Source organism: Setaria viridis, chromosome 8 (genome assembly GCF_005286985.2).
Source record: "Setaria viridis chromosome 8, Setaria_viridis_v4.0, whole genome shotgun sequence".
NCBI lineage: Eukaryota > Viridiplantae > Streptophyta > Magnoliopsida > Poales > Poaceae > Setaria > Setaria viridis.
In genome coordinates, this window is record NC_048270.2 from 13,421,868 (window position 1) to 13,438,191 (window position 16,324).

Sequence of the window (16,324 nt, forward strand, 5' to 3'; positions counted from 1 at the left end):
TGGTTTTTAGCATGCAGGTCTCTAATATCTTACTAACGCTATAAATATTAGGTTATATGGTAGTTGTATTTTTTTTACCAATTCAAATATATTTTTTTTCATCCTTCAATGATTGCGAATATTAGGTTCTCTTATTCCGAATAAGTGTGTCATTTCCGTTTTGCATCAAAATTCATCTTTACGTGCCTATTAAAGTTATTTGATACACTTTATGACTTGTCTACATGCTATTCACGATTGAAAGCATGTCAAACTTTGTATCAATTCGATATGATTTTCTAATCGAGTCAGAAAGCATCTTTACCTGGCTATAGACAATTGTTTGATACGCTTTACAACGTGTCTAGGGGATAATGACGCTTTAAAGCGTGTCTAACTCTGTGTCATTTTGAGACAACTTCAATAGCATGTTAACAATGTCTTTATATGACTAATAACACTATAAGCGTGTCTAATATCGTAACAATCTGACACATTTTTGAAATTGTGTCAAAAAGCATCTTTACATGCTAATGTAGAGACACTTTTAGCGTGCATTACTACTATAGCGTAGCTAAGGAGGGGTTCTAGTAGTGAGCTACGTTAGGGGTTACAACCCAATCCAATGTTGATCTAAGATACATGAGACCGCAACAGCCGCAACCTCTGAGGTACTGGTAAGGAATTGAAATTTGCAATGCGCTGGGAACTAAAGGTGATGCTTGACTGAAAATAGCGATGGATCATGTTGCGACTTGCACAGCGGCCACCTCCCATGGAAGATTGTTGATCCCCTCACCCACCATGGCGAGCATTGCATCATCCAGCTCGTCGGCTTTGTCATTGTTGATGTTGAAAATCTCAGTCAGCGTGGCGATGATGTTTGCTGGTAGTGGTCCCATGAGCATGGCAAGGAACTCCTGCAGAGCAGCCAACACAGGGTCAATGATGAGAACATCACCTGCTCAGATACAACCACAATAATAAATTTTAATTCAAAGGTGAAATAATTCTTTATCAAGATTGTATTTGATATATTTGATGAATTGACGTTGCACCATAATTTGTGTTCATTGTAATTTTTAGAAATACGTACGTGGATCACAAAAAGTATTAAACACATATGGAATGCATGGAGGACCAAAGAAGTTGATTGTGGGCCAATTCTAAGTATTCCCAACATCCTTCACCAGGCCACCACGTCACTTTTGGTCCAAGGAAAGAAAGAGATCAAATCCAACACATTTTGAGGCTGGATTCGGACTGCAGCACTATGCCAACTTGCGACGGACGTCACGACCTCATCCGGACTCCATTTTGGGTGTTCAAGTACTTCTTGGAATCCTTATGAAGTCTATTTTCATATGGATCTGGACTCATATTAATATCTTTCTTGAAGCGGTCGCAATGATCAAATTATTACCGAGAAGTTTTTATGTCCATGGTGCTACGTTGCCTTATTATGGCCCGATAGGCCTTGTATCAAGTCGGATCCAATAAGGACGTGTCCTAGGGTTGGAGCACGACACCAGGACTCCCTGGTCATCCTCCTAGGTATTAATAAGGATTAGAGCCACCACAAATAGATTGGATTTTGTTTTGTTGAAAGTTTAGCCATTACTACTTCCTTGTAGATGCGTGTATTGACTAGACCATCCGTTCTACTCGATTTAGAACCCCAACTTTGTGAGTTCAGATTGGTTTTTATCTCCATATTTGCAATTGAGTTGCTTGTTCTACTTGCTCTTGCTTGTTCCTTGATTGCTTGCAGGAATTACCCTAGTGGTTTAGTTGATCGTGCTCCACAAGATCGCGACGACCATTGAAGATGGTATATCGATTGCTAAGGCGCAGCATCCTTGAATAGTTGTAGTCAGACCGTGAATGTCATCTCCATCCCCAAATCGAGTTATCCACCTTATCTCATTGAAAGATTGGGATTCAACCCCAACGGGTGCATATCAGTCAAGCTCATCACCTAGAAGCCCAAGCTTACAACACAAATTGCACTGCGTCCGCTGCATTGCCGTCATAGGGCGAGTCATAGAAAGCCGAAAACTGCGACGTACCAAAGTCATGTCGAAAACACGGCGCTGGCAGGGACCGGTGTCGGAGTTGGAGTTGGGACTATGGGTTCTTCCGATGACTGTAGCACTAGCTGTGGAGGAATAGAGAAGAGGCCGGCCACCCCGTTAGTCGATGGTGTGCCTGCTGGGAGAACTGGGGACTTTGGTGATGCAGAGTCGCCACCAGTCGCCTAGTGCGCGTCATGCACGAGTGTCGGGGATAGGGGCTGCCAGTCCCCATTCTCCTGTACCCCTGATTTTAGTGATGCAGAGTCGTCAGCGTCAGCCTGGTGCACGTCATGCACGAGCGTCGGGGGCTCGTGCGAGAGGAAGTCGCTCGCCACCGGTCCTCCGCTAGGCCCTCTTGCTAGGTGTGCTCAATGGACTCCAGCTGCACCAAGAGCCTGAAAAGCGCCTCGTCCACTTCCTGGATGGTTGGAGAGTTGAGAGGATGCATGGCAGAGGTGATTACGGAGAAGACACGATGCAGAGGCACATCTGGATGAGCTCTTGTTGTTGGTACCTCTAGGCTTCCATTGTTGTTGTCGTTGAACCAGGCTTCATCCCCGAACATGTCGACGACGCGTGATGCCTTCCCAAGAAGGTCCAGCACTAGGCGCGGCTCTGTTGCCGTCGAGCGCGCTCCCTGCAGGTTGAACATCTTCTGTGCAGCTCCGCCATGGAGTTGACCTGAAGGTCGAACATCAGCTAGAAGTCTGCCGCCTTGTGAAGCTTGAGGGATGGCTGGGCCTCGCCGTCCGTGTTCCTGCACCTTCCCCCATGGGAGCCAGTGCTCACGTCGTGACGTCGCGGCGAGCGGGAGCGGTCCTACCACTGCGGGTCTTGCCTGGACCCACTGGAGCGCCTGATGTCGCTGTGGCCACGCATGTCGCGCGGCCAACCATCATTGCCGCCGCCGCCGTCATCATCCTCTCTCCACCCCTGAATGTTGTGGAAGACGGGTCAGAGGCAAGTGCTTGAACGGCGGGAAGGCGGGCTTTGGTACAAGGTCACCGTCCCTGACGCCCCAGTACCAGGGAAGCCGCCGCTTCTTTGGTTCACCGACCGACACATCCGGGTTGTGTGGGTCCAAAGTGACCGAGGAGTAGTTGTGATTTCCCACAGGTGGATGAGGACGTGATGTTTGATTCCGCGTTGCCAACGCTCGGGCGGAATGTCATTGATCTACACAGAGGAGGAGGAGGAGCCGTCCACAGGGCTAGTCCTGAGTTTCGAGGGGGCCGGGACAAAACAGAAATCGGAGGGCCCTCTAAACACTAACAGCAAACTATTATATAGCAGTTGCAAAGATAATTTTAGTTCATTGTAAAAAATTATTACAGCTAAGAATAGTTTCAAAGGGATTTTGGACCTGAAATTAAAGTGATCAATGCATACGCTTGGAAGCCACCAATCTTGCGCTAGGGGTGTCTGATTGGTTAACGTCGGGCTGAAGTTTTTATTTTATGTTAGCACTTTATAAGTGCTTGAACTTGATATGTAGAAGAACTGATTACTAGCATATACTTGATGCGTAGTCATCAGGTACCGGTGGAAAAACGGGCATTAGTACCAGTTGGATAGGCTCATGTATCTCGAAAATTTAACCGGGACTAATCTTTTGAGACTAAAGCCCCTAGTCCTGGTCATTCACCTGGGAATAAAGATTTACTTTAGTCCCGGTTCGTATTACCAATGGGACTAAAAAGGTTAAAAAAAAAGTAGGTTGCCCTCCGTCCTGCCTGCTCGCCCCGCCACCCCTCAACTCCGCCTCGACCACCGTACCACCTCCTTGAGCTCCAACTCCATCACAGAGACAACCAAATCAAAAGCAACAAACATGCTCATCTCACAATGACCATCACATAAGTAAGAACACACAACCAATCAATTTGCACAAGATCTTATTCATAACACATAAGTTCGATTTGATTCACAACACGCAGTGGACTCACCAGCAAAAATCACAAATGAATCATTCACCGCTCGCCAATCTTACCCGCCCGCGGCTCGCCTGCTCCACGCCGCACCGGGCCGCCTGCGCCGCACCAAAGTAGCAGCCTCGCCGGGCTGCCTGTGCCGCGCCGGCTGCCGCGCTCACCGGCCGCCCGCGTTGCGCGGGGCCACCACGCCTCGCTGGGCCACGGCGGGGAGGAAGGAAGGGAGCAGAGGGAGGAGGAGGCCGGGGAGCAGCTAGAGCGAGGAGGGAGGGAGGGAGCAGAGGTAGGAGGAGGGAGACAAGCAAATCGATATAAGGATAAGGGAGAGGCATAGAGTTAGAGAGAATTAAAGGCCGCCGGTGGATTTAGTCCCGGTTGGTGGCTACTAAAACTAGTTCTTTTTGTCTCGGTTGGAGCCACCAACCGGACTAATTCATTTAGTTCCGGTTGGTGGCTCCAACTGGGATTAAAAGTTTCACTTTTATCTTGGTTGGAACCACCAACCGGAACTAAAAGGGCTCTGAGGGACTACGAAATTTAGACCCGGGACTAATGCTTCTTTAGTCCTGAATCCGATTCGTTCCGAGATTTGTGTCCAAGGATCGAACCCTTTGCACTTGGGGCCCTGGGCGACCACCCCGTTTGACACCACTACAGGGCCGGCCCTAGCCGTCCATGGAGCGGGTGGTGAAGACGAGCCACATCACCTTGGCAATCTTGCTCGGGTCGGCTGTCCACGCCCACAGTTCGATACTGCGCGTGTCCGCCGAGTGCAAGAGGTGGGTGTCGATGCACTGGAGGGCGCATGAGGGCACATGTTCGACCGACTAGCCGCTCGATGATGTCCAGGCGTGCCTTGGCACCCCGTCGAGGCAAATGCGGACACGGTAGAACATGGCCGTGCCGAGAGCTCCGGTGAGGCTGCGCCACGGCCTGACGCCGACTTGGTTGCCGCGGTCCATATATTTCCACGTTGACTTCCACAATGTTTGAGTGCCATAGAATTCTTCCCCGACACAAATCGCAGTCCATAAGAACAGCTGTTCAACTGCGTGCTCTCCACTCCTGGACAGTCTCAACCACGCGGCTACTCACAGTGCCGGAGACGGCGGTTTCGCGCGCCGGCCGCGACGGACAACACATCAGCAGGAACGGTCTAGTCGGCAAGTCTCTGACGTGTCCGAGCATCAACAGCTAGCTCGACTTGCTCGCTTCGTTCCATCTTCCAAAAGCTGAAGCCGGCGACGTCGTCTTTGCCGGCGTCGCTTTCGTGGAAATTCATGGTGACGGTGAGCTGACCGGCAAAATCTAACGATAAGTCGGAAAGGGGACGACGGGCCGATGCGGCGGCGACGGCGACGGATGCCACTACCGGCCGGTCGACCGCAGGTAAAGCTGCACCGGTCCAACTCCGTCTGACGAGTAGAGCCGTACGCCGTCACCTCCGGGACAAAAAGAGCCGTCGTCGAGGGACTTCGATCGATCGGATCGGAACTGTCGGGGATTTTGTGTGGCAAGCGTCTTTGTGTAGTGGGGTATGCAGAAGCAGAAAAACACGCCCTTTTCAGTCTCAGCTTTACCAAGTTCTTTCGAGTATTCTTCACCGCGAGGAGATGGAACACTTAGCTGGTTAAGCATGGAACCTATATTCAGCACGATTGGTCTCTCTTTTGTTGTTTTATTTAAGATCAATTGGATATAGGCTATTACAAATGTTATTGAAGATATACCATTAGAAATCACCTATTTGGAGATATGCCATTACAATTCATTCGAAACTCGAACCATGCTATTGCTACACCTCCCGCGACCTTGGGGCCACCTGCAGGTGTATGTATTTTCGTATGGACAAAAATACCCCCATACATCTATTCTCTCTGTACCACTGATGTGTGGGCCCACACGTCATACCTTCTTCCTCCTTCCCTCCCCAATCGCTACGACCATGGAAGAAAGAGGCGGCGCTGGACTCACGGCGGCCATGGAGAGGACATGCTCGCCGGCAAGCGACCTAGAGGGAAGAGGTTGCGCGACGCCCACCGCCTCCCGATCCGGTGAGGCTAGCTCCCTCGCACCGTGCCAACACGCGCGCCAGGTCAAGGCCGCGCCGGCGGTCATGACCGGCGATTTCCCCACCGGAGAGCACACGTAACGGACCAGCCTGAGCACGCGCACAAAACCAGCTACTTTTCTTGGTGGAAAGCCAGCCGGAGCATGGCCGGCGGCGGACCGGGCGGTCATGGCGGCACGGCCGCGGCGGCGAAGCCGGGAACGCCCATGGAAACTTGAAGAAAAAGAAAAGGCAAAGGGGAGATGAGTACCAGTGCCTCACCATGAGCCGGTTTGTCGTGTTGGTTGACGTTGAGGAGGACCGGGAGTAGGAGCTCGACGGTGAGCGGAGCTCGGGCTGACGGTGGCGCACGGTTGGCCGGAAATCCCTGGAATCCCGGTGGAGCAATGGCCAAAGCTCAATGTGAAGGGGTCTGGGGTGTATCTCAGAAGGTGGGCGAGCTGTTGGTGGGGGCGATTGGGTTTTGGCGCGGCGTGGCTTGAGGATTTGGCCGGCGAAGAGCTCAGGGCGGTGGCGGCCATGGCGGGTGGGGAAACTTCAATTCCCGGCAGAAGGGTGGAGGGTGAGTGGCGCGAGGAGGTTGAGGAGGGGGGCGAAGAGGTGGAGGATACGGGGGCGCGGGCTATTGGACTACGGTGGTGCGCTGCCGGAGTTCTTGGCCACCGGGCGAGCCTTGCTCGAGGGAGAAGAAAATGGATGTGCTAGTGGAAGGGAGGTGGGAGGAAGACGATGACTTGTGGGTCCCCTATGTCAACGCAAGGGTATTTTGGGCAATACGTAAGTATAGTGATCTGCACATGGGCCCAACGGCATCAAAGACGTAGAAAATGGTATGGTTCTGGTTTTGAATGACGAACAAACTGTGATGGTATGTCTCCAAATAGATGAATTGTAACGGTACATCTCCAAACCGTGACATTTGTAATGACATATATCCAATTAACCCTTTTAGGGTCTGTTTGGGAGCACTCCACTCAAAAAACCAGCTCCACTCCACCAGCTCCACACTTTCCTAGCTCCACTCCACCAACTCCAAAAAAACATGGAGCTGCTGCACGTGTTTGGCTGATAGCAGTGCTCCAGCTCCAAAAATATGAGCACTTGTTGTGAATGGTCTATTTTACCCTTTATGAACGGACCCACATGTCATACTCTTCTATTTTCTCCTCTCTTCTTCCTCTCTCTCCTCTTTCTCCAATCACTACGCGAACGTCCGTGGAGTCCGCGAACGCGAACAGCTTGTGGAACGGCACCCGCGTCGCCATCGCCGTTGCCGCCGCCGCGTGCCCCTTGCCGCCATTGCCCGTGCCCTGGCTCTGAGCCGAGGTGCCGGCGGCCCCTGCATCGGACGGTGAGGCGCTCGCCTCGGCGGGTCTCCAGGACTCCGGCATCCCCCTGCTGCTGCTAGAGATTGGGCAGGACACGCAGTCTAGCGCTGCTCTGCTCTCGCACTTGCTGCCGGACGCGGACGCCGAGGCCAGCAGTCCAGCACCCCACCACCGGGCAAAGGGAAAAGCAAAGCTTGGAAGAAAGAGAGAGAGAGGGGGGGGGGGAAAGAGGTGGGCGCGCGGCGGGCGGCGCGGCGGCATGGCATGGGCGGGCGCGGCAGGGGCAGGCGGCTGGCGCGACAGGTGGCGGGCGACGGGCGGTGGCCGGGCGGCGCGGCGGGCGGCGGGCGGCGGCCGCGCGGCAGGCGGCGGCCGGGCGGCGCGGCAGCCAGCGGGCGGCGCGCGCCAGGGACGGGGCGACGGGAGTCTATTTTTATTCGTGAACCGTTATTGTGTAACGAGTGGCAATGGTGGGTAAATACCCACCAACTCCACGAGGAGGTCTGTACATGGGGTTTTTGGAGCACCTATTGAGGTACTCCACAAAAAACGTGGATCTACCCCCCTGCTCCACCTTTTTCCTGGAGCCGGAGTTGCTGGAGCTAGACGCGTTTGACTGCGAAATTTTCGGAGTTGGTGGAGTGGAGCAATTTTTCGTGGAGTGGAGTGCTCCCAAACACCCCCTTATTTACCGAGGCTTCTGGTTAGTAGTGTACTGTTTCTAGTATCTTTTATTTACCAATAACATAATTGGTTCCTAAGGGTTTGTTCCCTTAAGTTGTAAGGGATTTAATCCCTTTGTAATCATCTACAATCCTCACCAAATCAAAGCACCAAAGAAGCATAATTGCCAGAATGCTAGCTGCGGCGGACGGTGAGGCTGCCAATGCATCCTAAAAAGTTGTGGTTCCATTCTAGTTCTACTTTTAATTTTAGATGAATTTTAAAGTTTTGAAATTAGATGCATATACAACATTCATTGTAATTTAAAAATCCTATGCAGAATCATTGAATTAGATGAAATTTTATATTGTGATTTTAAGCATTTTCATATAATTTGTATGTTGTTATAGCTTAATCTAAGCACATGCCAACAATTTAGATACAACATAAGACAAAATGAACACTATAGCGGGCCAAAAAATCATTGAATATATATATTCTTTATCTTTTGTTACAATCAATGAGAACAACTAAACTGGCTACAATCCTTAGGATCTACTCCTCCCGTTACAATTACAAATTGTAGGTCGTTTTAGTATTTCTAAATACATAGTTTTTATAATGTATCTAGACATAGCATATATCTAGGTGCATAGTAAAATCTATCAATTTGGAATGAAGGGAGTATGATATTTCGTGTGCAATCACTAAAATTTTTGGTATGTGTACTTATATTTCAGGCCACAAATGATACATATTTATGGTAAGTTCTTTTCCTTCCTAGTGCTTATTAGTGGCTAGTATCAATTATTTTACATTCTTGTACCACGAGGAAGTAGGATGGTCCAAGCAAGCTCTTCCCAAGCATGCATCCTAAGCAAGCTCTTTAATATGTAAAAAACTTTTACACATCTAGACGCTATGCAATTGGTTATATAAAAAACTCGGCTACTTATTTGAGCTAGGTCCATATTGGGATATCATCAAATGCTACTAAAACATCTTGTTCGGTCAAGCTAAATACACCTAAACACACAAATATAGTTGGTGCAGTTGTGCCTGATCCGCATAGAAATCCAACTGACCTCCTGTGTGGGCCTCAGGGAGGTACTTTCTTTGGTCATCCTATTCAGCTGTTCTCCAAATAGGAGCCTTTTGACCTCTGCTGTCCAGTTAACCTAATCAGCATTCCCACTAACACCAAGACTAACACAGGTTGCAGTATACATTTATATTCGGCTTGGTCTGTTTGGTTCCACGTACTAAATTTTAGTCTCTATCACATCGAATGCTTAGATACTAATTAGGAGTATTAAATATAGACTAATTATAAAATCAATTGCACAGACGAAGGCTAATTCGCGAGACGAATCTATTAAACCTAATTAGTCCATAATTTGACAATGTGATGCTACAATAAATATGTGTTAATCATGAATTAATTAGGCTTAATAGATTCATCTCGCGAATTAGCCTCCATCTGTGTAATTAGTTTATAATTAGCTCATGTTTAATCCTCCTAATTACCATCCGAAGATTCGATGTAACAAGGACTAAATTTTAACTAAGGATCCGAACACCTTCCAAGACGCCACATTTTCAGGTCAAAGATTTTTCAGCTTCCTACGCCACTGTGAACGCATGGAGGAAAGGTGCAAAAGGTGAAGCCGAAAGAAACACGGCAGAATCGTTTTTGCTTCCCTTTATGCCTGCGGCTCTCTTTGGTGGGAAACCCCTCCGAGATCTTAAAAATTGCATGGATGGGTAAGCAACCTCTATGAAATTGCCTGCTCCACGTGTTAGACGAAATGTATGAGAAATTTTCACGTGCTGGAGTAGTGCAAATGCATGGAGGATATTCATATTGGACGGTGCTGAAATTGTATCTTTGTCAACATTTATAAGTTTTGCCTATGAGATTTTGGCAATATTGAACAAGGTGTGAATATTTAATTTTCCATATTGATGCTATTGAATGTGCATATGAATGGTTCCAGCTGCTTCCATGTTTGCTACCTTGCTCGGCCCCCTCTATATAAGAGCACTCAAACTTATTCTGCCCATCTTCTCATTTGAACATGGCCAGTCTTGCACTAGCTTGTGGCCGGCTGGTACATTATTATCATCAATTGTTGGATTGAAGGTCTGCTGGATTTGATAGGTGAAAAGCAATGATGGATTTGAGAAAGGTAGCTGCAAAACCACACAGCATCAAAAAATTTGTTGTTGTTGACTTTTACCATCCGTCTTATTCAAAAATTTATTGTAATTGTATGAAAAGATAAGCCACGCTTACAATACCTATAATAGTAAAGTAAGCCACAAAACAAAATAAATGATAGTTACATAATTTTTTGAATAAGACGAATGGTCAAACGTCATGATCAAAAGTCAACAACAACAAATATTTTGATACGGAGGTAGTACCATTTTTTATTGGTTCACCATTAGACCGTTTTTCATGTATTCGATTTCAGTTTTGCATTCTACTCTAGGGCACTTATACAATTTTACCTATGATCATAATTGCACGCACTTTCTCCGTTGCATATTCTAAAATTCACTCTTAAAATCGTACATGTTAAATAACTGGATCCTCTGTTTTTCCAATAAAAATCACCGGATCCTAATGGTTCATGTCACATGGGAAATACCAATGGTCACGAGGTCTATCCCGCAAAACTGCCCCGGCTTACAACTCTGTCCCTTCTCCGCTGCCCCCGGCTCCTGCCGACTTCCCCACACAACACACGGCTTCTAAGGAAGCTGCTGCAGAAAGGAAGGAGAGAAAAAAGGTGGCAACTGAAAATCCAAAAGGAAACGGAAAACCCAAAACAAACCCATTGGATGGGATCCCGAGCCAAAGTTGTTACGCGGACGACTCCATTCCGATTCAAACACTTTTCTACTCCCCCCTCCTCTCTCGCCTTTAACATTCGTTCCTTGGCCTGTGGGATTTGGTGCGTGCATGCCGGCAGGAGGAGCCCCAGGGCCCCATCGTCCCGTGGTGGCATCGCATCCTACCAGTTCCTCCATGGCCAAGGAAAGCATGGCGCTTTAGGGCCCCCTTGCTTGCTCCCGTCCATGTCCATGTCATCCCCTGTCGACGATCGCCTCCTTTGATCATCGAGTATATATAAGCGCGCACGGCGGCCTTGGAAAGGGAAGCCATCGCGGGTCGCCTCGTTTGACACGGTGGTGGTCTTAGAGAGAGAAAGGGAGGGGAAGAGGTGGCCTGGTTGGACTTCTAGAGAGGGAGAGAGAGAAGAGAGGTAGCTGAATTGTATGATGAATGACTGGGAAAGGATGGCCACGTCTGGGAGTTTGGAGTAAATGGTGAGAGGGACTCCGGGAGGAAGAAGGTGGTAGTTCGGAGACGGCGCACGCGCGGCAGCCTCATCTTTGCTGGGCTCCTTTGTGGCTACAAGAACGGCGGTAGGAGGTGGATCAGAGGAGCTCTGTTTCTGCTTGCATGGTGGGAGCAGGGGAGGAGCTCAAACCAGGTGAGTTTTCAGAGATTGCGCTTCTGCAGTTTATTTTTTATACGTGCTATCTTTCAGACTTTGCATTCGGAATTCATGGCGCCCTGCTCTCGAGTTGTCCTAGCGCGTGAGATTTATGCCTATGTTTGAAGCTCGAATTTGGAGAATCCTTTTCCTTGCCCATCATCTTTCCCGCTAGAAATTTAGTTTGGATGATCTCGTTTATGTTGTATAAGTTTCTGAAGTGATGATAAGAACTGAGTCGCGTGTGATCATGTTGGGGTCGTGCATCTTCTCTTTAGCTCTGTTTTCATGGCTTCTTGCTTCTCTGAAGAAGGATTGCACCATATAGACTGCGACAAGAAATTCGATGAATTCAGTGCACGTTGATTGTTCACACTGCACTTTTTCCCCAGTTTCTCTAGTTTTCAGATAACAGGTAGACATTAACAGTTCACTGATATCTAAACATGTATGCTGCCATTTCTGAATTTACAGTATTCACATGTCAGTAGTAGTCGTATCTCTGAAGCTCAGCGTTATCGAGAAACTCCTGTAGTCCTGTTGGTATCAAACTCCTGTAGTGCCCATCTCACCGTATTCAACGGAGCTACGTTCCGCCATGACTCTGTTGGCTGACTAACACCTGTTAAGTTAGGTACGGGAGCATCGTACTAGTCCAAAATGGGATCAGGAAATCAAGTCATCTTCCAAGAAGTCAGTCTGAACACTGAATGGACAGACGGCACATTAGAATTCCAGACAAGTTAGGCTGCAGAAACTGCCAGGAAAAATTACATACGTTTTACACTAGAACAGATAGATGACAGTGCAAATTTTAGATGCCCTGGTTGATCTACGCACCCTTATGTATCAGTATGTCGGTATCTGGAATACAGTTTACGTCTTTGCACATGCGGAAAAAGTTACTTCCTTGCCGATCTACATCTTTTGGTTTTTTTTTCTCGCAGTCTTTATATGTCTAAATCACGATCGGAATGTAATTCTTGGAGCTTTTCTCATGGCAGCTTGCTAACATGGAACCGAGGAGGTTGGAGCAGTTAGTATTCCTGCTCTGCTGCTTTGCGGCAATCACATGCAGGTTACACGCACACGCTCAGGCCCAAACCACTTTGGAACACCTCAACAGCTCGCCTCGCATTGGAGCAGGTGAGTAATCCCTGATGTGTGTCATAGATAAACCAAGCAAATTGTATCGCCTTTCTGGTAACATGCAAATCAGGTTTACTTACAATAGACATCTGTGTAGTAGAGCTAAAGTGGCACGCCAGGACAGCAAAGTTATCCTGATTAACTGTTCTAGTTGACATTATTCCTGTCTCTAGTGCATTGTTCATTTAGCATGTTTTGTACTGTTCTGCTTGACAATGTTCTTGTCTGCAGTATATTGTTCGTTGTGAATGGTACCTGATCTCTGTTGCTTGTGCTGATCAGTGGGTAGAATTTTATCGGATGCGGGGAATACATCGGAGAGCGCTCTGTCGATGAGAACAAGGAGAATTGATCCTCTTGATGGACTGAGGAAGTATGAGGGAGGGTACAATATCACTGACAAGCATTATTGGAGTGTAAGCTCTCTGCTTCTCTGAACATACTCCCCAGAGTTTTAGGTGGTAACTGCCTTTTCTTTTAGCTAAAAAATGATGTCGAGGCAACAAATAAATGCTTTTAGAGAATAAATCATAATATCAGGACATGGTTTTCTGGCAGATGAACAAGGCACTACCGTATACATAAAAATTTTGTTCTTAGCATTCAATCGTGCTAAATGTGCAGAATGATATAGGTTTTGGTAGGTATCGATATGAGGATTAAAACTGATTGCCATTGTTTTTTACTTTTTTCAGTCGACCATATTTACAGGTAGATCTGGATACGTGATTGCAGCACTGTGGGTAATTGGTGGTATCATTTTTCTGGGAACTATACTAGTCTCCAAGATTTTATGCACAAAAAGGAAAGAAAGATACACTGAGTTCGACTATTTCCTAGAGAGATACGAAATTTTGACTGTGATACTGTGCATCATCCTTGCAGTTTTTGTCATGTAAGTTGCTCACATCAAGAATAAACTAACCTTCAACAGGAACTGTTGTGAATCTGCAAAAATATGCAGCACTGCATTTAGTAATTACTCTAGTATTTTATTTGCAGAGTTGCATCAGCAGTCGCTCTTCGTGGCACAGTACAATTCCACTCAAGAGCAGAATCTGTGAAAGAGATCATTGGGACGACTGCACTCCAGGCGACAGCAACCATTTACAACATAACAGGAGCCATTGAGATGATGCAAAACACATCGAAGCTATACAACTATACCAGCCAAGCGTGGGATCATCTCAACTCCACAGTAGAGGCTCTCAACTCTGAAGCAATGGAGATTCAGGCAAAGGCAGAGAAGAATATGCGCCTGGTCAGCAGAGGAATCAACACACTGTAAGAACTTTTCACAGCATGGGAAAGAAACATCCACAGATTACTACTTTCGCTATAATCTTTTGGTCATAATTGGAACTGAGATATTTGATGAATTTCAGGGAACTTGTAACCATTTTAACCGTTTCGCTGAACCTTGTCGCAGTTCTAGTGTTGTTGGGTAAGTGAATAGGATGTAGTTATTCAGAATCTGCAAGATGAATCTGTGAAGTATTACTAGTTATTTGCTTATTGCTGAGCCTAACAAGTTGCTTCTCTGAATATTGCAGTAGGAAGCCCCCTAAGACTGCAAAAACTGTGCTACTTGTAAGTATCGTACCTTCAAGCTTCACAAACCTGAATCATGTGACCTTTCAGCCTTTATGGCATTCTGACTCAAGAAACTATCTGCAACAGGTGCCTGGCCTTGTGCTGGATACTGACAGCCCTCTTCTGGATGTACTTCGGCCTGTACTACTTCTTCGATAAGTTCGCCGGCGACACGTGTGCCGCTCTGGACGAGTACCAGCTGAACCCTCAGAACAGCACGCTGGGCACCATCATCCCCTGCAGCGAGAAGTTCTCCGGTAGCATAATTCTGCACGATGTCGGTGCAGGGATCCATGACATCATAGATCAGGTGAACTCAAACATCTACACCATCAAATCGGAGTACCCGGTGAAGCGGTTGGACTACATCTGCAACCCCTTCACCGGGCCGCCGGAGTACCGGTACTGCCCCCAGAACTGCCCCTCCGGCGCCGCCACCATCGGCGACATCCCTCAGGTACGAACACGAAGTTTTTCCACAGTTCAAATTTCAGAACAATTTGGACGGTAATCTTGACATGGCGTTTGTTTCGTTTTGTCCAACTAAAGATCCTGAAGAGGCTGACGTGCTCGGACTTTGGCGGCGGCGCCAGCTGCCGGCCGGTGGACCTCTCGTCGGCGATCGATTACGACAAGGTGCAGTCGTACACGAGCTCGATCCAGAACGTGCTGGACATCTTCCCGGGCACGGAGCGGCTGGTGAGCTGCGAGCTCGTGAAGGCCGGGTTCGCGGACATCGTCGGTGGCCAGTGCGCCCCGCTGCGGCGCGGCGCGCGCGCGGCGTGGGGGGCGCTCGCCGCGCTGTCGGCGGCCATGGCGCTGCTGCTGCTGCTGCTCCTGCTCGTGCTCACCGCGGCGCGGCGCCACCCCGGCGACGACCGGATCTCGGTGCGGCACCTCACGTCCGCGACCAACTCGGAGATCTCGGAAGCGGAGTTCGCCGAGATGCAGGCCAAGAAAGTGCGGATCAGGGTCGGGCCGTGAGCCGCGCGAAAAGCTGACATGGCTGGAATTCATTTTTGCTGTGTTCTTTAATATTTGTCATTTGCAGAGGAGGAAAGAGTTGAGAATGTATACTGCTGCCGGTGGTCGAGACTGATCCAGGAGAGATCGTCCACCGCCGGCGCGCCATTGCTGCGAAGATGTTTGGGTTTCCGTTCTGTGGGATGGTCTGGAGAATCCAGCCATTGTTGCGTTGGTGGCATAGGAGAAATTGATTTGATTCTGTACATGAACATCGATCTGCAAAAGCATTGAAGAATAGCCAGTGGAATTTGTTCTCCACATGAGCAACAAAGGATCAATTGGATGATGAAGGTTTTGCGTGGTGCTCCGACACGTTCCTCCACCCAACACACAGCCCGGGCCCCGGGGCCATCCCTTCAAACCCGTCAGGCTGCAGTAAGCCAGTAAACCAAGACTCTTAACAATATTTCTAAACTCTAAAGCCCAGTTTGCTAGTCGCTATAGCTCCTCGTTAATGCGAGACATGGAAAATTGGGTGTCGCAACTAGAGTCGCATTAGCACAAAGAAATGTTTCTTGGAACATTAAACGGCTAAAATTTGGTTTGCCACTGCGACGTGCTTGTGTGCTTTATTTGTCTTGTTTTCTTTCAAAATCAGCACTCTTAGGCCGAATGCTGCTTGCTTTTTCGTTTGTGTGGTTGATTGGGCCCTTTGTGGGCAAGATTCAGGCCAGGCTTCTAATTTGCTTTTGGGGCGGATTCGTGTCCTTGTGATTTCCTTGTTTCTTTTCTTTGTTTTTCCTTTCAAATCTTGCTATTTGTTGGTCAAAATTTCACATGACCAAGTTTTTATAATTCTCCCAATTTTCAATTTCCATTTTTTGAAACATGTTTATTGTGAAATTATACTCAATTTATTTTTAGGTAGGGAACTTATGGTATGTTTGGTTTATGCCCATGCACACCCGTCCAATATCTGACATGTATCCGGATTCGAATAGAAAACTCAAATGTGTATAGGATGTGTATCTATCCACGACGATCCATACCTGAGAACAATTTT

At 48.0% G+C, this 16,324-nt stretch overlaps 1 protein-coding gene and 1 long non-coding RNA gene across 2 annotated transcripts; one reads left to right on the plus strand and one right to left on the minus strand.

Annotated features, from left to right (window-relative positions):
- Positions 1–348: 348 nt before the first annotated feature.
- LOC117866607 (uncharacterized) lies at positions 349–7,042 on the minus strand. The gene is made up of 2 exons (XR_004642947.2): positions 6,318–7,042; positions 349–899 (listed from the first exon to the last, which is right to left on the minus strand). It is a non-coding gene; the product is annotated as an uncharacterized lncRNA (long non-coding RNA).
- A 3,841-nt stretch (positions 7,043–10,883) lies between these two features.
- Positions 10,884–15,611, plus strand: LOC117866370 (uncharacterized). Its single transcript, XM_034750568.2, has 9 exons — positions 10,884–11,550; positions 12,558–12,699; positions 12,985–13,118; positions 13,398–13,597; positions 13,705–13,986; positions 14,088–14,146; positions 14,256–14,292; positions 14,383–14,752; positions 14,845–15,611. The coding sequence occupies exons 2-9, from the start codon at positions 12,567–12,569 to the stop codon at positions 15,277–15,279; spliced, it is 1,650 nt and encodes a 549-aa protein (XP_034606459.1). The 5' UTR covers positions 10,884–11,550; positions 12,558–12,566; the 3' UTR covers positions 15,280–15,611.
- The last annotated feature ends 713 nt before the right edge of the window (positions 15,612–16,324 follow it).